Genomic DNA, 26,614 nt, shown 5'->3' on the forward strand with positions numbered 1-26,614 from the left:
TTCACAAAGTTAGGGGTTAAAATGGAACATGAAAGGATGTTGCTTGACTGCTTCCAAAGCTTTGAGTGGAAAGAAATGGAATAAATACTGCCATTCTGGTTTTCATGTTTTAAGTTCTGGCAAACACACCAAGCTCAGTGCAGCACTTTGGACTCTGAGTCTAGGTATAGCATCTCATTCAGTGAATCACCCAGAGGAACTATTACATTTCAGGACATTGTCAATGGATGGCTTTGTGAAAAGGGCATAGTAATTTCAATGGGTTGATTCCAGTTACTACATAAGTATGTTTCTGTTTTGCTTGTCTCTTTGTGTTTCAATGTAGTTTATTTGGAAACTAATCCAGAGGTATAGTTGTCATCTTGCATACTCACCAGTCAGTGCATGATCGGCTTGCACAAGTTCCATTATGATAGAGAATAAAGGCATTGGTTTCAGTTTATGGGAGTCTGTGGTCAACCATTTCCACAAGTAAAGATATAGGGGAAATCTGTAATTCATTATAATACAAATTGACAATTATTATTCAAATGATGGCAAAACGTAAGTAGCCTTTTTGTTACAGTCAAACAGTTTAAGCCCAGTGTTCAGATTTATATTTTTAACATCCTCAAAAATAATAATTAGCAATCCAAAGATTTTTTTTCTGTCATGACTGATACTCAGGGCTGGATCCATCTTGAAAGAATTAAATGCTGCTTTTTTTTTTGTTTCAGCAATACTATTTTCTATAATTTCCTACTATGCCTGGCCCCTGAGCAATGTTAGATATTTCACGGATGTTCTTGGTAAGGAGTGGATCTGTGTCTCCATAAGCAATGATGTGGAGATGCTAGCATTGGACTGGGGGTAGGTACTGTAAGAAGTCTCTCAACAACAGGCTTGTTTGGAATCACCAAACTTTTGCAGTGCTGCTCCTTCATCAGGAGTGACTTCCCTGATGATGGAGCAGCGCTCTGAAAGCTTGTGATTCCAAATCAATGTGTTGAACTTTAACCTGATGTTGTGAGACCACACACTGTTTCCATAAGCAAGGTTTCTCTTTAAAAAAGCTGGCCCTTCCAACTGTCTTCTGGTCAAATCTTGTTAATAAGAATTACCATGTGTATCCTGCTTTTATTACGTTACATTATTCTTTCTTTAAAAAAAAATCACCTGTTAAATGGTCACGGGGGACACTGTCTCAAGCCGTAGCAAATTTCTGGAGGTATTTTGGATTAATTGACATCAGTGGTCCTTTTGGTGGATTCTATCAGTTGACTCCCCAGATATCGTTTCTTCTGAAAATGAATTGCCAACTGTGTTTCAAGAGCAATGAAGACACATTCTCTGCCCTGACGCTGGGCTGTCAGCACTCTTCTTTACTAAGGAGCAAATTGTAAGGCATCTCCCAGCATCTGCCCAGATGCAGCTGAACATGGTGGTCATAGTTACCCTGCTGCCTCAGGAGCTGTACAGTGTCTTACCGAGTGAATCACATTCAGATATACAAAGGATGTTAAACTGTGGTACTTGCCCACTCAACATCCCAGAAAAAGTTACTGCTTGTCCTTTCAAATGCACACAAATTTTTAACACATGATATGTCATCTTTACTGTCAATCAACCTTGCACTGAAATCTAAAATTAGGAGTGTGGAGGCTTATTCCTTTTGAATGTTAATTATTGCTGCAAATCTTTTTTTGGTTGCTTATCTCTTGGGCTCAATCCAATTTTTCGGTCCTTTTTCTCTTTTTGTATACATTTTGTAAATTTAAAGAATGAACTATTCTGCTTTGCATTTTCTGGTTTACAAGTTGTGTGCCTCAGTAAAGGTTCTTTCATTTAATTGACTGAGGAGACACATTGCTACTTACCAAGTCCTGACCTGTCGAGCCCATGGTGCTGAAATTGACTTTTAATTACCACAAGTTGAAGTGCAGAAGTATCTTGAATGGTGAATGCTGTTCACTTGCTACTAATCTCAAAATCCAGGGCAATATAATGTTTACAATATTGCACCCTCACTCACTCACTCCCCAGCTCCAGGTATTAGTGGATTTTTCTTCTGCAACAATTGACTTTTTTAAAGAAAAAAATGAGGTTGTTCCTTGCACTTTTGGTTTTGTCAGGAGGGTTTGTTTTTGCCTTTTTCAGTTACTTTAGCTTTGGCCTGTTGTCAAAATACTAATTGAACAACTTCAGGACAATGCTGCTTAAATTAATTATGGCAGTAAGTGTTGTCAGAAATCTCCCTAACAAAGGAAATTTTCATTACATTTTAGATATTCAATAACATTTACTGTACAAATGTGATGAGGTGAATTAAACCCAAATTTCAAAGCTTGAACTTTGATCTCCCCTGATGGGGAGACACCTTATGGCTGATAAAGTTGCCATAGTCCGAGATGACCATAGGCTGCTCTCCCCTTGGAGGTGGAGTAGAATGGTGGTGATTTAATCTAAGGATCACCACATCTCAGGCAAGGTTGAGAAGGCAGAGCCTTCATGAGTAACCTCAGCCAGTATAGGAATTGAACCTGTGCTGTTGGTGTTGCTCTGCAGCATATACCAGCTGTCCAGCCAACTGAGCTAAGCTGGCTCCCTGTGAAGAAGTCAAGTCTTGGACTCTGCAGGTATAGTTATCAGTCTCTTTCTACTTCACTACATGTAATTTCTTACAATATTTGTCAAATGCAGCAAAATATATAGGTCAAAACATCAGCCCCATCTGTCATCAGCACTCACCTTTGCAATATTGTCATTTGGTTATTAATTCAACCTGAGCTAGAAATGTTCCACCTTGTTTTATGGGTGTAATATGACTTTAAAATGTGTCTGCAATACTACTTCTGTCTGGTACCAGGTGGAAAAAATAGCTGCAAGTTTGTGGTTTTGAAGGTTATTCCATATATCACTAAGTCTTGATTTGGCAAATGGTAATAGAATTCATTATTTTCTCTGTTCTGGAAAGGTGGTAAGTCACATTCAGAGCTGGTTGTGAGGATGTCAGTTTCTATCTGCTACTTCACTTGGGGGCCATTTTAAACAGCTTGCATTTATATTGTAACTTTACAATCAAAACATCCTTCATGAGGAGAAATTGACACTACTGGTAGTGAAGGAGCTAGGAAGATGACTGGATGTATGCCAAGAAAGATAAGTTTTTTTGGGAGGCTTTTAAAGGCAGGAAGGAATACAACAAGAGTAAATTCTAGAAAAAAATGTCTTTATCTATCTTGGCATTAACATACAAAGATGGTGCAGAGCAGGAGGGGAAGTATTCAGGAGGCCGGTGTAGGAGCTTGAAGACTTGCTCAGAAGCAAGATTGAATGAGGTTGCTGAAGTAGTTTGGGACAAAGATGAGGAGGAATCCTTCATGTGTCCTGTAGGCTTTTTGATTGAGGCATCATCACAGCTAAGCCAGATCTTATCTTCACCTGATGCCCACAGATATGCAACCTCACTATGATTCTTGCCCACAAGTCGGCATCAGATAATGATGAGTATTATTGTCAATGTTTCTTCAATGGAAAATGGAGAGTATGCCTGCAATTTTCTGCTATACATGATTAAGCTAGTAATGCATTTTTTTTAATATTAGCCCATAAAAGGCCTTGTTGTGGATTCCTGCTCATTATTGAATAATACATTTTCACGTATCTTGGCTGGGGTAACTTCATAAGACGTTAGCAAATCTGGTAGATTTTCAGAAATGTAATCCTAGTTATTCTTTTAATGGTGAGAAATAGAATCTGGAAAATATAAGCCATGACCTGTGATGTAGTTGCCATTACAGAGACTTGGTTAAGGGAAGGACAGGATTGGTCGCTTAACATTTCAGGATATAGATGTTTCAGGTGGGACAGAGGGGAATGTAAAAGAGGGAATTGCAATACTGGTTGAGAATATCTCAGCTGTACTCTGGGAGGACACCTCAGAGAGCTCAGACAGCGAGGCAATATGGGTAGAACTCAGGAATAGGAAAGGTGTAGTCTCAATGTTGGGGGTTTATTATAGGCCACCCAACTGCCAGTGGGAGATTGAGAAACAGGTATGTAGGCAGATTTTGGCAAGGTGTAAAAGTAACAGTTGTTGTAGCGGGAGATTTTAATTTCCCTCTATTGACTGGGACGGACTTGGTGCTAATGGCGTGGATGGGGCAGAGTTTGTAAGGAGTATCCAGGAGGGCTTCCTGAAACAGTATGTAGATAGCCCAATTAGGGAAAGGGCCATACTGGACCTGGTATTGGGGAATGAGCCTGGCCAGGTGGGTGATGTTTCAGTAGGGGAGCAGTTCGGGAATCGTGACCACAATTCAGTAAGCTTTAAGGTACTGATGGATAAAGATAAGTGTAGCCTTCGAGTTAAGGTGCTAAATCAGGGCAAGGCTAATTACAACAATATTAGGCAGGAACTGAAGAATGTAGATTGGGGCAGATGTTTGAGGGCAAATCAACATCTGGCATGTGGGAGGCTTTCAAGTGTATGCCGATAGGGATTCAGGACCGGCACATTCCTGTAAGGATGAAGGAATAGTATGGCAAGTTTTCAGAACCTTGGATAATGAGAGACATTGTGAGCTTAGTCAAAGAGAAAAAGAAAGCATTTGTCAAAGCTAGGGGACTGGGAACACAAAGCAAATGTGGAATACAAGGAAAGTAAAACAAAACTTAAGCAAGGAATAAGAAGAGCTAAAAGAAGTCATGAAAAAAAGCATTGGCCAGCAGGATTAAGGAAAATCCCAAGGCTTTTTTTTTAAACACATAAAGAGCAAGAGGGTAGCCAGGGAGAGGGTTGGCCCACTTAAGGACAAGGGAGGGAATTTGTGTGGAGCCAGAGGAAATGGGTGAGGTACTTTGCATCAGTGTTCACCAAAGACTAAGACTTGGTGGATGGTGAGTCTAGGAAAGGATGTGTAGATAGTTTGAGTCATGTGGAGATCAAAAAGGAAGTGGTATTGGGGTTCTTAACATCAAGGTAGACAAGTCCCCAGGGCCTGATGGGATATACCCCAGAATAGTGAGGGGGGAGAGAGGAAATTGCTGGGGCCTTGAGAGAAATCATTGTATCCTCACATGCTACTGGGGAGGTCTCAGAGGATTGGAGAATAGCCAATGTTATTCCTTTGTTTAAGATGGGTAGCAAGGATAATCCAGGTAATTACAGGCTGGTGAGTCTTACATCAGTGGCAGGGAAATTATTGGAGAGGATTCTTCAAGACAGGATTTATTCTCACTTGGAAATAAGTGGACGTATTAGTGAGAGGCAACATGGTTTTGTGAAGGGGAGATTGTGTCTCACGAACTTGATCGAGTTTTTTGAGGAAGTGATGAAGGTGATTGAGAGTAGGGCAGTAAGGCCTTTGACAAAGTCCCTCACGGCAGACTAGTGCAGAAGGTGAAGTTGCATGGGATCAGGCGTGAGCTGGCAAGGTGGATACAAAACTGGCTCAGTCAAAGAAGACAGAGTAGCAGTGGAAGGGTGCTTTTCTGAATGGAGGGCTGTGACAAGTGGTGTTCCTCAGGGATCAGTGCTGGGACCTTTGCTGTTTGTAATATGTACAAATGATTTGGAGGAAAATGTAACTGGATTGATTAGTAAGTTTGCGGATAATGAGGACCATCAGAGGATACAGCAAGATATAGATCAGTTGGAGACTTGAGCGGAAAGATGGCAGATGGAGGTTAATCGGACAATGTGAGGTAATGCATTTTTGAAGGTCTAATACAGATAAGAAATATAAAGTAAATGGCAGAATCCTTAGGAGTGTTGATAGACAAAGGGATCTGGGTGTACAGGTACACAGGTCACTGAAAGTGGCAGTGCAGGTGGAGAAGGTAGTCAAGAAGGCATACTGCATGCTTGCCTTCATTGGCCGGGGTATTGAGTTTAAAAATTGGCAAGTCGTGTTGACGTTTTATAGAACCTTAGTGAGGCCGCACTTGCAATATAGTGTTCAATTTTGGTCACCACACTACCAGAAGGATATAAGAACATAAGATCATAAGAAATAGGAGCAGGAGTAGGCCTTCTAGCCCTTTGAGCCTGCCCCGCCATTCAATAAGATCATGGCTGATCTGTCGTGGCTCAGTTCCACATTCCCGTCCTCTTCCCATAACCCTTAATCCCCTCGCTTATCAAAAACCCATCAACCCGCGTCTTAAAAATATTTAGCGAGGCAGCCTCCACCACCTCAACGGGCAGAGAATTCGAGATTCACCACCCTTTGAGTGAAGAAGTTCCTCCTCAACTCCGTTCTAAACCGCCCCCCCCTTTATCTTGAGGCTGTGCCCCCTAGTCCTACTGTCCTTTCTGAGCGGGAAGAGTCTCTCCACCTCTATCCTATCCATCCCATTCATATGGAGGCTTTGGAGAAGGTATAGAAAAGATTTACCAGAATGTTTCCTGATATGGAGGGCATTAGCTATGAGGAGAGGCTGGAGAAACTTGGTTAGTTCTCACTGGAGCGAAGGAGGTTGAGGGGAGACCTGATAAAGTCTACAAGATTGAGAGGCATGGACAGCATGAATAGTCAGAAGCTTTTCCCAGGGTGGAAGAGTCAGTTACTATGGGACACAGGTTTAAGGTGCGAGGGGCACGGTTTAAGAGAGATGTACGAGGCAGATTCTTTACATAGTGGTGGGTGCCTGGAACTCGTTGCCAGGGGAGGTAGTGGAAGTGGATGTGGCAGTGACTTTTTTAAGGGGTGTTTTGACAAGTACACGAATGAGATGGGAATAGAGGGATATCGTTCCCAGAAGCATTTGATTAAGTCGGGCAGCAAGGTTGGTGCAGGCTTGGAGGGCTGAAAGGCCTGTTCCTGTGTTGTAATGTTCTTTGTTCTTTAGATTGCAGCTGGTCTGTAATAATCCAGCAACCTGTTGCTACAACTTCCTGCAGCTTGGGTATGTGTAAAATACATCTTTCCCTTGAGGTCCAGAGTAATATCTACAGAACTCCCATGTAGAGCTGGATTTAATGCAGCCTGTCAGAGTGGCAATGATGACAGTCCAGCCCATGGTAATGGACCCATTTCAATCCCTAGGTTGTAGTAGAACCTTTTCCCCAATTAATGGGAGGGTGGAAGGGACTGACAAGGAGTTGGAGGAGTTGAAACTTTATAGCAAGGCCACTGTCTTTTTCACCTACAAACTCTCTTCTCCAGTTACTGACTTCATCTCTGTCCCGAGCAGCTGACTAAAACTAAACTAGTCTGTTCGCAGTGTTGCACTAGACATTGAGTTTTCAATCAAACATCTACTTCCAAAATCAAGATTGTCAACTTCCACCCACACAGAAAAATATGAGGATATTCTGAAATAAAAATAGTAAATGCTGGAAAATCTCAGCTGGTCTGCCAGCATCTGAGGAGAGAGAAACTGATAACATTTCAGGTACAATGTGTCCCTTCAGAACTGCAGAAGAACTCGCTTTCCAAGGAGTCATTTGATTCAGATCCATCAACCTATGTTTGCTGACATTAGCTCTGATCTGACAATTAATTCTTCCTGTTTTCAGATACTTCCATGGCCTCAGCTCACATTCATGTATCCTCCAATGGTCTGACAATACTTTGAAATTGCTGCAAACTTCCTTGAGTATCCATTCTGAATTTAATTGCTCCATCATTGAATGCCATGCATTCAGTTGCTAAGGCCCTAGACTCCAAATTCCCTCTATAAACGTCACCATCTCTCTTTGTCCCTCCTATGCTAAAATCTTTTTGAAACCTACATCTTATGTCATCTGCTCTAATTTCTTTGTGTGGCTTGGTGTGAAATTTTGTTCTGTAATGTTTGTGTGTCACCTTGGGACATTTACTAACTACTAAAAATAAATGAAGGTTGTTAGCATTTGAAATTCATAATTTGTCTATCTTGCATTATATTACTCAAAGTTAAGAGGTCAAAATTTTAATTGTGAGGAGATGCCAATTGTCCCAAAATTCTGTTCCACTGCTGTATATGCGTTTAGCTTCTTTAAAGAAATATCATTGCCCTTTAAAAGGGTTGTAAAGGAATTTGAACTTAAATCTTGGGTCCTAGAAGATTGGTGTTAAAGTCACCCTGTGTGTTGCTAGTCTCTTGGCTGTTGTGAAAGCTGACTCAGATAATGAGATGTGCCTAAGAATGTGTGTCTACTTCTCAAATTAATCTCCTATATATTCAGAGGAGAGAAGAGCTGCATTGTTTGCATTTTCATAAAATAATGCTGTTCATTTGACTGTATTCTCCATGGGGACTGAAGGAAGGAGAGGGAACATGTTTGGAGAGAAGCCTGGAAGTTTAAGTGCATTGCGTCAACGCACTTGTGACTTTGTATTATGACCCTGTTCAGTGCATCTGTAAGCCATGAAGGCAAGTTTTAACCTAGTATAAAAGACTTGTACATAAACTGGTATCTGCTGTTTTTGGACATATGGAAGACAGCAACTTTATAATTAAGACCTGCTTATTTGGGTCAATGACCCTGGATTAAGAAAAAGATTAATTTCGTTGCTTAGTTAACTTGCTACAAGAAATGTTTTCCCAATAACTGCATTGGATGCTGTTTAAAGCAGATGCAGCATTTTGCAGAGTGAGAAATATTAAGTTACTGAAGTTTTTCTTGCATCATCCATTGCTGCACATGACCTAGTGGTATTATCGCTAGACTAATCCAGAAATTCAGCTGGGGACCTTGGTTTGAATCCCACCACGGTAGGTGGTGAAATTTGAATTCGGTAAAAATCTCGAATTAGGAATCTACTAATGACCATGAAATTATTGCTGATTGTCGCAAAAACCCATCTGTTGTGCTTGCTTGGTCTAGCTTACATGTGACTCCAGAGCCACATCAATTGGTTGACTCTCAGCTGCCCTCTGAAATGGCAAGCCACTCTGTTTTAAGGTCAGATAGGGTTGGGCAATAAATGCTGGCCAACCAGTGATGCCTAAGTTGGGGTGTGGCGGGGGGGGGCTGCGGTTGGGGGGGGAAGAGAAGTATGTATCCACCACTACAAACAAAAAACTTGCAGCTAATTAACTTCCACAATGAACCATCTTTTGTTGGATGGGAACTGAGCTCATTTTGTGCTGACTGTTTGGATGCTGCTAGTTACCTAAGAGCTCCAAAATGGCACATATACACACGTGTGGAGTAGATTGCGTAAGAGTTGCTGTGTGTATAAAGGGGATGTATATTAGAACACAGAGGCAGTAGATTATGACATCCGAGTGCAATACCGACTTAACACCAGGGGTGCCCTTTTGGATCCCAGCCAGCCTTCAGTCTCTCACAGCTGAACATGTGTTCAACGGCAGGAAGGATCCCATGGTGTTATTTAAAGGATTGTGAAATATTTGCAGGTTACTTACTGGTTGATTTTTCTTTTGGCTGTTGCTAATGTTCTACAAGTGTTTGATAATTATTTTGAGTACGAAAGTCTACAGGAAGTGGTATGGCAGGTGCTGAAGGACTTTTTTTTTTTGCTGACTTGAGGCTTCTACACAAATTAGCTGCTCCTGGAACCATAGAATCCCTACAGGGCAGGAGGAGGCCAAATGGCTCATCAAGTATGCACGTACTCTTCGAAAGAACATACTGTCTCAGGCCAATGGCGCATTGCCACTGCAAAACGTTGCAGGTTGTACAGTAAATCCCACCCAGTCTGCAAGTTGTCTGGGCTTCTGAAATCTGTCATTTGATGCAGCAGCAACAGCGTTGCCAGTGGTTGTGAAGGTGACAACTGTGGTGAACTTGTGTTTGCCTCTGAGGCTGAAGCTGGAGATATTTGCAATATTTCATCCACTCTTGCGAAAGAGAGATCAGTAGCACTCTATTCAAAGTGAGCTAACTATAATTAAGTGTCTCTTGCCAGAAACGGGCTAGCAGAGTGGGCACATCATAAGTTAACAAGAAATAAGACTGCAGAGGTTCAAGAAGGCAGCTGATTGCCGCCACCTTGAGGGCAGTTAGGTGGGTAATAAATGATGGCCAGCCAAGAACATCCTATAAATAAATAAAGAGCAGGTGTAAAGCCATTCGGCCATCAGCCTGTGCTGCTGTTCAATAAGATCTGGAGTGATCTGATTGTGGCCTTAGCTCTACTTTCCTGCCTATCTCCCCCATAGCCCTTGTCCCCCTTGTTAAACAAAGATCAGTTTAACCCAACTTTGAATATATTATTGACGCAGCCGCCACTGCTCACTTGGGTAGGCAATTCCAAAGACTAACAAGCCTTTGAGAGAGAAACAATTCCTTGTCATCCCCACCTTTAAATGGGAGTGCTCTTATTTTTAAACTGTGTCCTCAGTTCCAGATTCCACTTCAAGAGGAAATAGCCTCTACCCTGTCAAGCGTTCTCAGAATATGATCACCTCACTCTTTGGAACTTCAAGTACAAGCCTAACCTGCTTACCCTCTCCTCCATAAGACAACCCCTTCACCCAGGAATGAGTCCAATGAATATTCTTTGATCTGCTTCAATGTAAGTACATCCCTCCTTAGATAAAGTGACTAAAACGGTGCACCATACCCTAGGTGCATTTCCCCCAGTACCTTAGAGTTGTGACAAAACTTCTATTTTTATGCACTACCCTCCTCTCTTGCAATAAAAGCCAACATCCAATTTATCTTTCTAATTACTTGCTGTAATTGTATATTGACTTTTTTGAGTTCATGTTCCAGGGCAACTAAATCTCTGCCCTGTGGCATTCTGAAGTCTGTCTTCATTTAAAATAAAATGTTCTGCTTCTATTTTTCCTGCCAAGGTAAACAGCCTCGCATTTAACCATCTGGCAAAATTTCTATATCCATTTGCCATCTCTTTTTTTATCCTCCTCACAACTTGCCTTCCTCCTCTTTTGTAGTATCAGCAAATTTGGCTATGTTGCAGTCAGTCCCTTCATCTAAGTCATTAATATACGCTGAGGCCCCAGCACTGATTCTTGTGGCACTCCACCAGTTCTAAACCTGGAACTGATCAAGTTATCCTGATTTTGTTTCCTGTTAGTTAGCTAAACTTGTATCCATGTTCATTTGTACTCCAACAGCATTGAGCCCTTACCTTGCACAGTAACTTTTTATGTGACACCTTAGTGAGCACCTTTTGGAAATCCAGATACACTACATCTACTGGTTACCCTTTCCATCCTGCTTGCCACATCCTCGAAGAGCTCTAATAGAGTTGTCAAACACAATTTCTCTTTCACAAACCATCTGAATGTACAACCATTTTCTACTGCTACATCTCTCTAATAATGGATTCTAGCATTTTTCAACGACTGTTGTTGAATTAACAGATGAATAGTTACCTGTTTTCTGCCTTCCTCCTTTCTTAAAATAGTGGTATTACCTTTGTGCTTTTCTAGTTCGCTGTGACATTTCTTGAATCTAAGGATTTTGGGAAGATTACAATTAATGCATCCAGTATCTCTAGCCACTTAAGACCCTACGATGCAGGCCACCGAGTTCAAGGGACCTGCTGGCCTTCAGTTGTATTAATATTCCAATTGCCTTTCTCTAGTAACTGATTAAGTGTTTTCATCCCATTTTTTTTCTACTATTCTTGGGGTGCATGTTGTACCTTCTGCTGTGAAGGCAGAGACAAAATTCTTGTTCGAAGTGTCAGCCATTTTCTCATTTTCGATTAATTCCCCAGCCTCCTCCCTGAGGGATCAACACACTTTAGTGACTCTTTTCCTCCTTTTATGCTTGTAGTAGCTGTTACTGTCTTTTTATTTCTTGCTAGTTGTATTTCATATTTAGTGACCACATGGCTTTGAGAATTGCAAGCTTCCCCGTGGCGCAGGATGTCATTGCATGCACCTCACTTTGCAGTATGTCACTGCTACCGTACAATGGATTCCACTCCCTCAACCTCCATCCACCTTGTGACCACAGGCAGAGAATGATGCAGGCATCTTGGCAGCAGTCGTGGATTCTGCGGCAGTCAAACATACAAACACATGGACTAGAAGCAGGAGTAGGCCACTTAACCTCTTGAATCTGCTTCACCGTTCAATAAGACTGTGACTGATTGGATTTTAACTGAATCTCCTCATTCCTGCCTCCTTCGTGTAATCTTTTGTCCCCTTGTTTATGAAAAATCTATCTACTTCTGCCTTAAATATATACTAAGTTTCTACCTCCCCTACCTTTTCTGAGGAAGGGTTCCATGATCTTCAGAAAAACATCTAATCTGTATCATAATTCATTTTTTTTAAACAGTGACCTCTAGCTCTAGATTTTCCCACAAGAGGAAACATTCTCTGCACATCCACCCTGCAAATCCCCTCAGGAATTAGTATGGTTCAATCAAGTTGCCGCTTCCTCTTTTTAAATTCCCAACAGGTACAAGCCTGGTCTGTCTAACCTTTTCCTCATGAGACAACCCATCCATTTCAAGTATCAGTCGAGTAAACTTTATCAGAACTGATTCCAAAACTTCTACATCATTCTGTAAGTGAGACCAACACTATACACATTACCCCAGATGTCTTCTCACCACTGCCCTGTATAACTGAAGCACAACCTTCCCTTTGTTTCATTCAATTCCTCTTGTAATAAACAATAATATTTTATTTTAATCACTTGCATACTAGACTTTTGTGATCCATATACTAGGACACCAAAATCACTCTGCATCTGAGCTCTGCGATCTTCATCATTTAGATAATCTTTTTTTCCTGCCAAAATGGGCAATTTCACATTTTTCATCATTTATACTCCTTTTGCCAGACCTTTGCTCACTCATCTTAACCTATCGCTACCCTTTTTATAACCTCAATGTTCACTTCACAACTTGCTTTCCTACCTATCTTTGTTATCAGCATATGTACTTTCAGTCCCTTCATCCAAATCAGTGGTTAGCACTGCTGCCTCACAGCACCAGGGACTGGGGTTTAATTCCAGCCTTGGGGCACTGTCTGTGAAGTTTGCACATTCTCCCCTTGTCTGTGTGCGTTTTGCCCCACACTCCAAAGATATGCAGGTTAGGTTGATTGGCCATGCTAAATCGCCCCTTGGTGTTAGGGGGATTAGCAGGGTGAATATGTGGGGTTACAGGAATAGGGCCTGGAAGGCATTGTGGTCAATGCAGACTCAATGAGCCAAATGGTCTCCACCTGTACTGTAGGGATTCAATACTGGTCAGTGCTGTTTGTTCCCTGGGGTTAGGACATGCAGGTTTGTCAACCCATGAGGGATTTTACTACACAAATGAAGTGTCATGCAGTATGTTTTGGCTGTGATTATATCATGGTTCAGTCACTGGCAGTGTGGAAGCTGTAAAATCTGGGACTTCACAGCAGGACTATATATGAAAGTGGATGAAGCTATCAATGTTGAGTATGAAGCCTGACTGATGGAGATTGAGGGGCTGGTGATTTGTGCATTGGCTGAAGCTACTGGTGCAGTCAATTTAAGATCTGACATTTCAAGATGTATTCATTGATAATTGAAGTACTTATGCCACTGCGTCCAGATCCTCAGGGCTTAACCTTGTGGATCAATGTCAAGAGTCATGTGCTTCCACTATATTTTCGCTGCATGTCTGGAGGGCCTTCTGGCCTCTTGTGAATCCGGGACAATAACGCTTCCATCAAGGTCTTGAGTGCTTGGTCAGTAATCCTTGGTACATGCTCTGTGTTACAGTTCTTCAGTTTTGCAGGTGGAGTCACTCCCTGCACGAGTGCCAGCATCTGCTCTAGCCACAATGCCTCTCTCCTTTTTAAGAGGTGTAGGCTAACTTAACTTGATTTCAGGGGTCTGCCCCTGATGTGTGCTGCTAATTAACAGCTTGGTTAGCCACTGGCTACATACAGTAATCAGCATGCAGCACAAAGTTGACCTGCTACCTGCATTGCAATCCACAGGCACTGTTAATCATGCAGGGTGATCTTTGCCTCTGTATTTGGGGAGTGTCTAATTTATATCCCAGGGCTGTCAAAGGGAAGTGGCAGGGCAGGCAGGTTTTTTTTATTGCACGTTTATTTCTGGTGACGTATTTAGTGATGTCTTCTGAGGCACATGCATCATACAGCATTGTTTATGCCTTTAATCATCACTAGTAGCATAGTAGCGTTGATATATACTAACACTGAGATGATCAATTGAACAAGTGGTGGAAATTTGCTTCTGCACTGATTGTTACAGCTATCAAAACAAGAAGCCATCTGTGCAGTGTAATGGTAAGTATATAGTCATGTATGGTAGTGGAAAATGCAACATGCCATTTAATCTAGATCTGGGTTGCTAGGAGCGGCATGGGAGCAGCTGGAGGTGACCTGGCCACTTAATTATGTTTTTCCCTGCCCTGTGGGGCAGAGCACTTCCTCTGCTATCTACCAGTGCTGTGTGATGTGGGGACATCAGAGGGTAGCATGAAACACAATATAGCTCAAGAATTGGTGGTTTTAGTGCCACTTACCTCAATTTGAGCTTAATAAAATAGTAAGAACTCAGAAGGAAATCGGTGTGTTATCTTGAAGGCACACTTTTTCATGCAAGCGTTTCACAGACCTTTAATTTGCAAACATGATACAATGACCTGAAATGGGTATCTTGTTGCATTGCATATGGCCTTGTGATAAATGATGCAAAGGTTTTCTTCCTCCATGTACAATTTAATGTTTGCCAAATACTACTACTTGGAGTTCATCTGTATGCTTTAAAGTAGTTTGAGTAAAGGATCAGAGTGGTTAATGTTCTGCAAATTAATAAATTGGTGATAACAAATGAACTCATTTTCATTCCAGATACAAACACTAATCTATGCTGAGTTAATCCAAAGCTTGGGGAAAAATAGCACCAACTCCCCTATGGCCTCATTTTGTAATGCTAAGTTGTAGAAACCAGACACCACAGATTTGATTCCCTATGATGTATTGTAGTTCACAAACTGACTACCTTTCAAAATTAACGAATATAAATAAATGTTTTTTTTTGCAGAAACATTATTGGGCCACTTGATTCTGCCCTGTAATTCTGTTACGTTCACAGCTGATCTATACCTCGCCTGCGTTTTAACAGCCTTTGATCCAGAGCCCTTGTTACCTTTGCTGAACAACAGAAATCTACCAATCTCCATCTTGAAAATTGCCATTGCCCCAGAACCAACAGCCTGTTGTGGGGAGATTGTGTAGAGAAAAGAAAATGTTTAAATAAGCTAACTCTGACACTTGCATAAAAAGTCCTTTGATGTATTTTTAAGATAATATACCCATTTCCTTTAGAGCTCTTTTTTTAAGGATTTTAATTGTTGAGGTATATTTTGTTTCCGCCTACCCTGTGGTGCCTTGGGATTCTCACACTGTGTCCAAAAGTTAAAAGGACAGTCCTTTCTCCCTGTGTCCCACTCATGCTGTCCTTCTGGATTTTCACACCAAGGAAATACTTTCTATCCTATTATAAGTTTAAGCAACTCAATTAGGTCAACCCTCAGTCTTCTACATTGAGGTACTTCCTTGCCTGTAAAACACTTTGGAATGTCCCTGAAGTTGTTAAAAGGTGCTATATAAATGCAAGTGTTTCTGTACTCCATGGACTACCCTAACAATGCAGCCCTTTAAGCTCTGGTATAATTTGATAAAATCTGTATTAAAGTCTCTTCAAAGCCAATGTTTCCTTCCTGAAGTGTAGTGTCCAAAACTCACTACTCCCAGGTGGGGTCTGACCAAGGCTCTGTACAATGGGTGTGTAACTGGTTTGTAATCCAGACTCCTGAGATAAAGGCCAACACTCCATTAGCCTTTTCATTATTTTCTGTACCTGTGTACTGACTTTTAATGATTATTGAACATGGAGGCAAAAAAATCCCTCTGCTTCTCCACAGACCCTAGCAGCTTATTGCCTTGGGTGGAAAAAAGCCAAATTTACCCCTCTGGTTTTATGAATCGGGTAAAATAAAATGCCACGTTGCGATGGTTTGAATTGTAATGCAGACAGCAGTGCTGCAGTCCTTGTCGGAAGACCACTTTCCAGTGAGCAAAGAAAGACATGACATCTTTCTCCAGCTAAGTGCTATCATGTTCCTGGAGAAAAATATCAAACAGAGTCATCCGATACTAGTATCAGAGCCTGGGATCAGTAGATACGTGTACCAGATGCTGGGTAACTACAGTGTTAGCTAGAAGTTGGCATGATCGCCTTGTTTGAGCTCAGCCATATTTGGCATGCAGCCCTAGGAATGACTGAATACTTATCAGTCACGAACACTGGTTATACTGAGGGGCAGTTTCAGGAAAGGGGAAATAGAAATTAGGCCAGCTTGTTTACCTCCCCCCTTTTTAAATAATTGGGTGGTTTTAGTGGCACTTACCTCAATTTGAACTTTTTATTATAAGAAAAATAAGAGGAAAAAAGCCGGGGGCCTAGAGAAGTGGCCACTTTTGAGAGGTGAGCCATTCTGCTTGTAGAAGTGAAAGCTAAGATATTTGGTGGTAGACTACTACCATAAGTTTATCTGTGGAGTCTGCGAGCAAGTACCATTGTCAGCAAAAGCCCTGTAACAAAATTACTTTTTTGGTTTTTGCTGCTACCTCTCCAAGATGAGTATTTCAAGATGAGTGTTGCGCCAATTCCTTACTTACTTACTTTATCAAATTAGCACTCAAATGAGCCAGAAGAATGCCTGGCTCTGTGAACCTGCCCTTTTTAAATGGCTGACTGTCCAGACGTTAGATTTTGTGCCTGGGGGGTTGGGTGAGTGAGCTCAGAAGTGAGGAGGTTGTTAGGTGTGGTGGTTGACTGGGTGGGAGGCCTGCCTCGGGACTCCAGCAAATGTTTTTCAAAAAAAAACAGCCTTCGGTCCCTGTCCCCCAATCGTACTTCAACTGATGCTCTGGCCCACCCTTCTTTCCCTTTGCATCTCAATGCCAACTCGTCTAGAGCCTGTTATGGGCAGACTTCAGGACCCATGCAGAAATTGGGGGGGGGGGGGGAACCCTCATTGATAAAAATCCCTTTACTGCGTTTACATTCCTTCAGTTAAATACAGCTCTAACAACAAACATTTCATTCAAGGGTGCAATTTATTTACTTCAGAGTCCAAAACTTGTAGCTGTCAATCAAAATGTGAGCTGACAAACACCATACTGTGATAATGGATGGTTGTGAAATCAGAAGTGCAGTAATAATCCAGTAATGGAAAACCTAGGGCTTATGTCAACAGCCAGAATGAAATAACAAGCAGTGTTTTTAAAAAAAACACTCTGACGTTTTTTTTCAAACACCTAAAGGGTGGGCTTTTCCATCCCTTTGACGGGCCCTCTTGATGAGCGCTTCTTGACAGTTTATGCCTTTTTGTTCACATTTCTGCCTGCTTTTAACAATTCCACAGGACAGTTTATCTCTCCCAAAGGTGTCCTGGGATCAGGTCTAAAGGGGTATCTTGGCTATCAAAATAAATTTAGTGTGCTCTTATTTGGTCTAAGCTGCAAATGTTGGGTTTCTCATTCCCAGCCTACGAAAGTCCTGCATCAGTGGAGGTAGTTGGTGATTTCAAATGACCAGTTGCCTATGCAGAATACACCCCCTCACCCCCACCCCAAGAAAATGGGAAGTGCCGTGTCCAGGGAAAGGTCTTAGAATTTTTGGCCACTTGTACTATTTTTCCCATGATATAGAGCTCTCTGTCATGCTAAAAAATCTGAAGCTGCCAATCAAGTTTCCATTGATTTCTTTGGGAGAAAAATTGTAAAATTGTTACAGCACAGAAGAAGGCCATTTAGCCCATTTTGTCGATGCTGGCTTGCCAGCTGAGAAACATGCCCCAGCCCAATCCTATTTTCCAGTACTTTCATCCATAGCTCTGGAAGTTATGGTGCATATCCAGACAAGATTTTAAATGAATTGAGGGTTTCTATCTCTGTGACCATTTTCAGGAAGTGAGCTCTAGACCTTCACCACACTCCCGGAGAAAAATAATCTTTGCTTTTGCGTGCTTGCACCTCCCTCCCCCCCCCCGCCCAAATCCTGTACTAATGAAATTAAATGGAAATGGATCCTTTCATCCACTCTAACCAGGTCCTTCACAACCTTTATACACCTCAATCAAACCTGCTCTCAGCCGCCTCTGCTCCAAAGAAAGCAACTGCAGCCTATCCGGTGTTTCCTCACAGCTGCAATTTTCCAGCCCTTGCTACATCTTTTGTACCCTTTCCTACAAATGAGGTGACCTGGACTGTGTGCAGTCCAAAGTACCTCAGTGTTGTGGCTTAACTAGTGTTTTATTTGGCTCAGGCATAACCTCCCTGTTTTTGTTTTCTGTTTGGGTAGCAGATCTGATGCTACCAGTGGGGTTAGGTTAAAGTTAATCTATTTGTGTGATTTTTAAACCTAAATTAAAATACTGGAATCAATGGGGAAAGTCATTCTATATGGCATCTCTACAGTGTTTGGATTAAATAATGGTTGGGTTTAAATACCATACTCTGTGCAGGTTAGGTTGATTGACCATATTAAATTGTCCCTTAGTGTCCCAAGATGTGTAGGTTAGGGGGATTGCAAGGTAAATAGGTGTGGTTGTGGGGATAGGGCATGAGTGAGATGATCTGTCAGTTGGTGCAGACTTGATGGGCTGAATGGTGTCCTCTTGCACTGTAGAAATTGTAGGGATTTGAGGTTATTGGGTGTACATGCATATCTATTTGTGTTCGGGGATGGTGGCAACAGAAGAATTTTAATTTCTTCTAATGTGGTGGAAATTCGATAAGGCAAGTGCAGTTTTTAGTGCGACGATCACCACCTCAAATTTAGTCACTAAATACCCTGACTTACAACTTTATCACCGTTCTCTCAAGTAGTGAGGTAGTAGTCCAATCCTAAGCAGCACTGAGTCCACTTTACCCCAGATGGATGCAGTAGTATAAGGAGGCAGCGCACTCACCTTTTTATCAGTTCAGTGGTTAATAAATACTGGCCTTGCTTCAAAATGATCCGCGGCAATTTCAAAATGCCGGAAGCATCAGGAGTAAGAAGGGCTACCCTCACACAGGTTGATACATTGTAGAAATTTGAAAATCAAGGTCTTGTTACACATTAGGACCCTAATGTTAATGTAACCAGGAAGTCAGTGGGGCACTTGTAACAAGAGCCTGGTCACACCACCACCACCACCACAGCTCCCCCCGCCCCCCCCCCCCCCCCCCTCCCCTCCCCCATTGGATTAAAACTTTTCGTGGGGCTAGGAAAAGCAGAAATTTTTGCAGGCTGAGTTTGGGCTTCCCTTCCCTCCTTTATTCATACCACTTAACTGCTGTCTTTGCCAGTGCTGACCACTCCAGAACTGCCTTTGCCTAGGCCTTTGATCTCTGCTTGCCTGACTTCCTACCAAGTTCCCAGCCTTCCTGGTGGAAGGCAGCCAGCAGTCATGTTCACGAGGCTCAACCATGTGAAATTGGCTGGACCTTCCGCTGCTGCCGTTGGATGGGCTGCCCCTCACTAAGCCACTTTCCTGCTCTGGAGTTCAAATTCCAACCTTGATCCCAGCTGGAGAGTTGCCAACTGGAGACAAGGCACTTCAGGGGAAAAACAACAACTAAGGCATGGTCAGCAGTTGGGAGGCTGAATTATAACAATCAAGAACTTGTCTGGTTGTGATTTTTCACCCCCCCCCCCCTCTTTTTTTATATAGTCATAACTTTCCCTCTCTCCCACTTTTTGTCCTTCATCAGATCCAGCTTCACAATCAATAGACCTTGAGCAGCTTTACTAACAGAAATATTTACAAGCTGTTAATGTGACTTCACAGTTGCAATGCTGCATCAGTACTAGTCAACTGAGACGGTGATAGAAAGAAGTCACTGTGATCAATACAAATATTTGATTTTGAATCAACTGAACTGCATTAAACTTGAGTCACTTTTACACTCCAGGCAATTGTTTGTTTTAATTTAAAAACGCTTGGTGATTTCAGACATAATTACAGGATTAATTCTGGGCCAATCATTTCAAACCATTTTGGAAAGATGGCTAAGAATGTGCTACAGGGCATTAATGCACTGAAGGTTCAGTTCATGTCATAAGTGCTGTACAGCTGAATTGTTTACAAAGGGCTTTCAAGTCACCAGAAGCACTGTTTATTCTACATAAGTTTGTCATGTTATCTGTTTAGGCTGCTGTGACTTTTTTGTGGCTCTGCTGTAACATAAAGAGGAAGGTTGTGTGCTTGTCGTTTACTTTCAAGCTTCTAGAAAGGGGCTTTAAACAAAGATAATGGCTCAGATTTTGTGGTGGAAATCATGAGACTAACAGTGCTCACTGTTTACATATAAATTGAATAACTTCCCACAAGCATACGTGCCCAGTTAATTGTGGAAATCGGGAAGTTTCTGTCCCCATTGCCTGGGAGCTGACAATATCTAGGCATCTGACAGCATTCAGAGCATTTAACAGCATGTGAGGGTTGGTCCTGGAGCATGGTTTTAATTTTGCTGTTCTAATGTCTGATGTCAAACAGGAAGAGTTTTTACACGGTTTGGTTTGAACTTCTATGAAATTGAACAAATTGGTTGTAGGATTACTAAGATATACTTTGTAACAGAAATTAAATGGGACAAAACGTCATCGCTACCAATAACTGTTTTAGCCCTGAAAATTAACTCCGATCTGAAAGAATCTCATTACTTCAGATTTTAACTATTCATGAGGTTTTTTAAAACAAAAACTTGTTTTAAATCTCTTGATCCAGTCTTTCTTTCCCCTTTTGTTTCACTTTGTGTAGCTCCCCTGACATTGAATTCACTTTTCTAACTTTTCCTGGTTCAGGCTGTACACACCACATTAACAATTCTTCAGTCTGATTCGATGAGGAGACTCAGTTGCTTGCCTGAGTCAGATTGGCCGACTGGGGTGCTATGCCTACAGGCTTTGAAACCAACTGTTGTAGCTTTAGCTGTCGATGCAATTTTTGTAAGAGTTGTACATGCATCTTGTGTTAACCCACTGAACGTTATGGCATGCTCTACTGGTTGACACTTGATGACAAGTTTCAGGCTTGACGGATCAAGGACCATATAAGAGCGTACTCAGTTTCTAGGATATGTTGGAGGGGAGGTCCTGTACCTGGAGTGGCGGAAGTGTGCCCTCTTTTCAGGTTCTGTTCCATTTGGCCTCATCTCTTGTGGATCAAGAGGAATCCCTGGTAAGATGACAACATGAGAAGTCGGAGTAGACCATATGGCATGTTGAGCCTGCCCCACTATTCGGTGCAATCATAGCTGATCTTCAGCTTTGACTCCACATTTCCATTCTGTCCTCTTATTGCTTGATTTGCCCTTGGAACAAAAATCTGTCTACCTCGGCCTTGAGAGCTTCCACAGCCGTCTGGAATGGAAAATTCCAAAGTCTCCCAACCCATTTGAGTGAAGATATTTCTCCTCATCTTGGTCCGAAGTGGCCATAAAAGCAAAATACTGTGGAGAGTGGAAATCTGCAACAACGCTGAAAATACTCACCGGTTCTGACCCCATCTGTGGACAGTCAAATATGCCTCTTTGACTTAAAACGTTAACTCTGTTTCTCGCTCTACAGATGCTGCCAGACTGCTGAGTATTTTACACACTTTGTTTTCATTCTTTATTTTATATTTGAACTCCAACACCTCCCCCCCCCACACCCCCAGTCTCCTGATCTCTCAAAGCCCTCTGATCTCCAGCAAGTCAACAGTAAAAGCTGACATCCCGTGTGTTTGAAATCCTTGATGAAGTTTACTCCCCTTCAGCTGCTTGTTGTTGAAAGGGATTAAGTCGACTGTGAGCCAGTAAAATGTTGCCTAACTTCCTTTAATGAGCAGATCAGTTCCTTAATGATCCTTCAGGCAGCTGTTCCTTACAAGTACCTAAACTGCTTTACCAAGGTGGCATCTTGTGGCAAATGTGGAGTAAACCGGTGGTCCTGCTTAAGGACCCATCTTGGCCACCTGGAGTCTCTTTAGTGCCTAAAGTGTGTGGAGGAAATTGTCCTCCATTCAGGATGTAGTTGATGCTGACAAGGCTGTTTTGTGCCCATCATCACTTGACCTTGGAAAGTAGTGGTGAATGATTCTCCATGCAATGTGACTTGCAAAAACTACTTCAGAGGGTATTATAAGTTAACATGTTGAGAGCCTGGGCTTACCTGTAATCCAGACAGGGAGTGGGTGTTAGGCTGTCTTCCCTGAATGCTATTTTTTGCCAAAATTCAACTCCATAGGGCAAATTTTTCCTTTTGGCCTGCAAGGGGTGGACCATGGAAAGGTCTGTTGGCCTCTGGTGGGATTTTCCGGTATCAGGGCAAGCATGGCCGGAGAATCCTGCTCGTGTGAATTCTAGAATTGTTCAGTCGGTAACATCGGGGAGCAGAAACTCTGGAATGTTTTGCCCTCCTGTTGAAGCCATTAATTCCAGCATCTTCACTGTTGCTCCTGCAGAAATTGGCTAACTTGTACAGTGCAGAACTCCATACTGGTATTATTCTGACCTGCATGACTGTTCCACACTAGTCAATTAATTTATCAACTGAGCCATCGAGGGAGTCCAGATATAATTTGTCATTACATGTTTTTTCATCCTAATTATTGCTACATTAATAGACTCTTCCCTTTACTTAGGTTCAAGGAGCAAGCCTAAAAGGTTGGAAAGAGGTAACCTCACTTTTCAATAAAGATGATGAGCACAAACTGCTTACTGACAGTGAACCCAAATGGTGAGTAGCTTCATTATTTTTCATGTGGATTAAATCTGTGCTGCAGATTATTATAGTACTCTGAATAGTGATTTCTCAAGCTGAACTATCACCTAAGAATAGGGTACGATAAAAGAGTAAGAGCTGTGATACGTATAGAGAGTAAGAGGAAAGAGTTAGAATCAATACTCGAAGGGAACTTAATGATTGTATCTGCAATTAGGATGTTCTTTGGTCTTTTTGTTCGTAATGCTCTAAGTATTTCCTGCTGTTAAATTTGAGATGAAACTTGCCTGCACTGTTTAAAGATGTTTATTGTTTTAGTTGTTGTTTGCAGCTGTATCCCAGAAGCTATGAAAAGCCTGCAACAATGAAACATCACAACTTGATGTGGGATGACTGAAGGGGGATGTGAAGCACAAACATGTATTTGGTGCCTAGATTAATGTTCCCCTGCCTGTAAAGTGGAAGCCTGCTCATCAAATCTATTGCTGGCAACCACATTGAGCCTTGCCAGATCTGAACATACTGTATGTAAATAATTCCCAACTGTACTCATTTGTCTGCCTCCAAACTACTCACTGACAACAATCATACTGAACACCACCTACAATGCGGGGATGCCAGTGTTGCACCACCTATAACTCAGCAAACTGATGTAGATAAAGCTAGTCACATTGAACTCCCTTGCCTTGCCCTGGAACCTATTGACAATAGATATTAATACACAATGTCCTCCTCATCAGATCAAACCTGCTGATAATTGATGGCATTCATCACCACTAACTTTTCCCTCTGCTATAGTGACTTACACTTCAAACTAATAGCAACAAATAATGCAAATCTATCTTGTATTTAGTAACAATGAATAAAACTGTACTAATATCTCCCCATCCCAAAAATTTATTGCTATTAAGCTTTAATCACGGTGAGTTTGTTTTATGCAACCTTTTATAAATGCTAATAAATATACCCAACCATATGGAGGCCCCAAATTTTGAACCTGCTATTTTATATCTTTTTTAAAAACCATAAGCCTAGTAGTGAATATGATGATTTCAAAACTCTAAACAGTTTTCTCAGTGACTGAAACTGATTGTAATCTAAAATATTGATTTTTAGAGCTTTGGTATATGATTGGATATACCTGCTGATTAAACTGCAAGTTGCTTGAATTGCTACCAAAGCCAATTCTTTGGTATAGAGATAATTATTTTCTACCATGAGATTTAGCAGTATATGAACGTTGTTTAAATATCAGAATGTAATTAGTCCCAAAGTGTCTGAAGAATTATATTTGGAGATGGTTCATCCATGCTGCTGATGGTAACTCTCTTCCTTTTATTGTACCACAGAAATAGATGTGGTTTTGTAAGTTTCCCACCCTGGTGACAATTTCCAGTAATCCTTTCAATACCAAACTTTTTAGTCCTTTACAGCAATGTTCCTGTATTCCAGTAGGAGGAGCCTTCTGTCATTAATTAATGTGAGCACCCAGTCCGTTATGTCTTCAACTAAGTTGTTCCGAACTTGATAAACATTGTTGTCCAGAAATTCTAGTAGAGGTGCAGAACTCCCCTCTTTCCCTATCCGTTTGGTTTTGCCATGAATGTTGGAAATGGGATCACTTCAAATATCAGAATTTTGACTGTTCTCTTTTCGTCTTGTCTGGATGAGGATGTTCTTGAAAAGCATGTGATTATTTAGGCATTATATTTGCTAGATCTTTCTTGGGTCCATTTGGCCAAAATGTTCAGTGACAATTTGTTGAGGCTATTATAGAAGCTGGGATTGGTACTGAATGCCAGTGATATCTTGAGCAACACTTCACATGCCTGAACAGAGGGAGACATATCTTAATACAATATGTCAGATCTTCCAAGATTGTAATAGCTGTCTGTTGCATGGCCCTGTCCAGAAGCCATAAGTGGAACATAGAGGCAGAGAAGGCACCATCAGTTGTTAAGAGTATGGTAAGGCTAATGAACAGTGACAAACTGTCCAGTAGAGATTCCATTTTACAGGCAACAAAAGTAACAGCAGTCTCTTGGCAAAATATCACCCACCCAGCGCATTGATTGTCTTCTGTGTCCAGTGCACTGACATCTTGACTAATGTTGTCGGCACCAACTATGACACAATAACCAACTGATTGCCAGAGGGAATGTAAAATAAGGTAACTGTTTGGGTACAGCTGAATCAAAACGTGACCAATTGCCTCTATTTAATGTATTCTATGTAATATGGCACCTCCGTAGTGCAGCACTAACTCGATGCTGAGCTGAAATGTTATCTAGGATCATGTGCTCAAGTGAGGCATGAACTTAACAGCCATCTGATACCAAAGGCCATGCTACAATTGATCCAAGGCTGTTAAAGCAGTAGCATAGCGTTCCTAAGTGAGAGTTCCACTGAACTTGGACTTTTGACCCAAGGGGCTCTGTTACAAGTGTGCCTGGAGTTGCAACACACTTGATGTGTTGTAATTCTGTTTTAAGGTGTTTCATTTTGAGGCTGTATACATGTAGGTATTGAATTCCTCCACACCCACCATTGGATCTTGCTTAGTGCATTCTCTAATGCGTATGCCTAGCATCTTACAAGGTCTAGTGCTAACTGTGGAGGGGTCCATTAGTCATGTGTGCTATTCCATAACTGCAGCTGCACCATGGGACATTTACCAATATACGTGGTGTTCGTAGTACAACTTCCAGCCCCCAGTGTCCCGTTCGATGCCCACTCTGAGTAACTATGTAGGTGTATTTTTGCTGCTATCTAAGATTATTGAACAGTCCAATCCTCCTATTCTGTACACCTTGTCAGAACACAATTGGTTACTCAGCTGTTGGACAGTTACTACCAGTTTCCATTTTAACCAAGCAACTCCCTTTACACAATAACTCCAACCTGTTAAAAGCTGCAGATGCATGACATTTGCCATTTTGCCCCAGCAAGTTCCTGCCAGACCACGTGTATGTCATTGTTGATGCATTGGCACTGGTTTTAGGACAGTGGTTCCTACCCTTTTTTGTCATGGCACACTTATTTAAAAAAAAAAGTTTGAGGCACATGGCCAATTTTCTGTCTTCTTCCCTTACTGGAAACTTTGTTTTTAACCTCCTGTCTCTCTTAGTCTTACTCCCAGGGTTTTTGCACCCGTTGAGATTTTGCACTTTGTGTGGGCACATGGGACCTTTTGTCTTCAGCTCCAATTCACGTTCGTGTGGAATGTGTATGCAACAGACCAACATAAAAAATCTAAACCACACATGCAGCTCTTTCCCAGCCAGCACATATCCTGTGGAGGCCCAAGATTCATTGGGTTTTGGAGATGCCAACCACAGAGCTGAAAGAGAGTTTTGGTTTGGTTACGTGAATTTTGAATCAGTTAACATGACATGTTTGGGTTGCTCTTCCTGGCACACTGGGAATCACCGTTTTAGGAAATTACCAAAGATCATCCAAGTGCTATTTGGGAGTTCCAGGGCAGTATATTTATTTGTGTAATTACACAGTTTGTGTAATGAAATTAAATGATGCCCAACATGCTGATGGCAAACACAATTAATTGGCATCTTTTAGAGCTCATTCACATCGCAGAGCCACAGGGTATTGAATATTGAGTCACTTGGATAGTTTATCTAGCACCCTGTACTTGGGATTTTGGATTGCCTGAATGCACCACGTGGAGGAGGAGGAGGACCAGTTTACCTCTACTTACTGGTTCTGGTAATCCTTGAAGGAGAGGCCTCAGAAGAGGAGAACCCTCCCTTTTGCTGCTGAAACCGTTTTGATTGAGTTTAATGAACAGAGGAGGAAACACTGGGGCAGCAAAAAAAAAAGTTTCTGTACAGTTTCATCCTCATTCCAGATGCTTTCCAGATTAGATTTGACTTAATTTGGGGGCGAGCATTCAGATGTGTTCTGAAGCCTATTTTATTTCAGAAGTATTAATGGTGGCTGAACAACTGGCATTCGTCTTAAGTG

General features: G+C 41.7%; 1 protein-coding gene across 1 annotated transcript in view; it reads left to right on the forward strand.

Annotated features, from left to right (window-relative positions):
• LOC145344843 (testis development-related protein) overlaps positions 1-26,614 on the forward strand; it is a 68,580-nt gene that overhangs the window by 16,542 nt on the left and 25,424 nt on the right. The window contains 1 exon segment of the mRNA XM_080192063.1: positions 22,554-22,648. Within this exon segment, the coding sequence (XP_080048189.1) occupies positions 22,554-22,648 (95 nt within the window).

The sequence above is a fragment of the Carcharhinus amblyrhynchos genome, chromosome 7, assembly GCF_965287045.1.
Source record: "Carcharhinus amblyrhynchos chromosome 7, sCarAmb.v2.hapA, whole genome shotgun sequence".
Taxonomy (NCBI): Eukaryota; Metazoa; Chordata; class Chondrichthyes; order Carcharhiniformes; family Carcharhinidae; genus Carcharhinus; species Carcharhinus amblyrhynchos.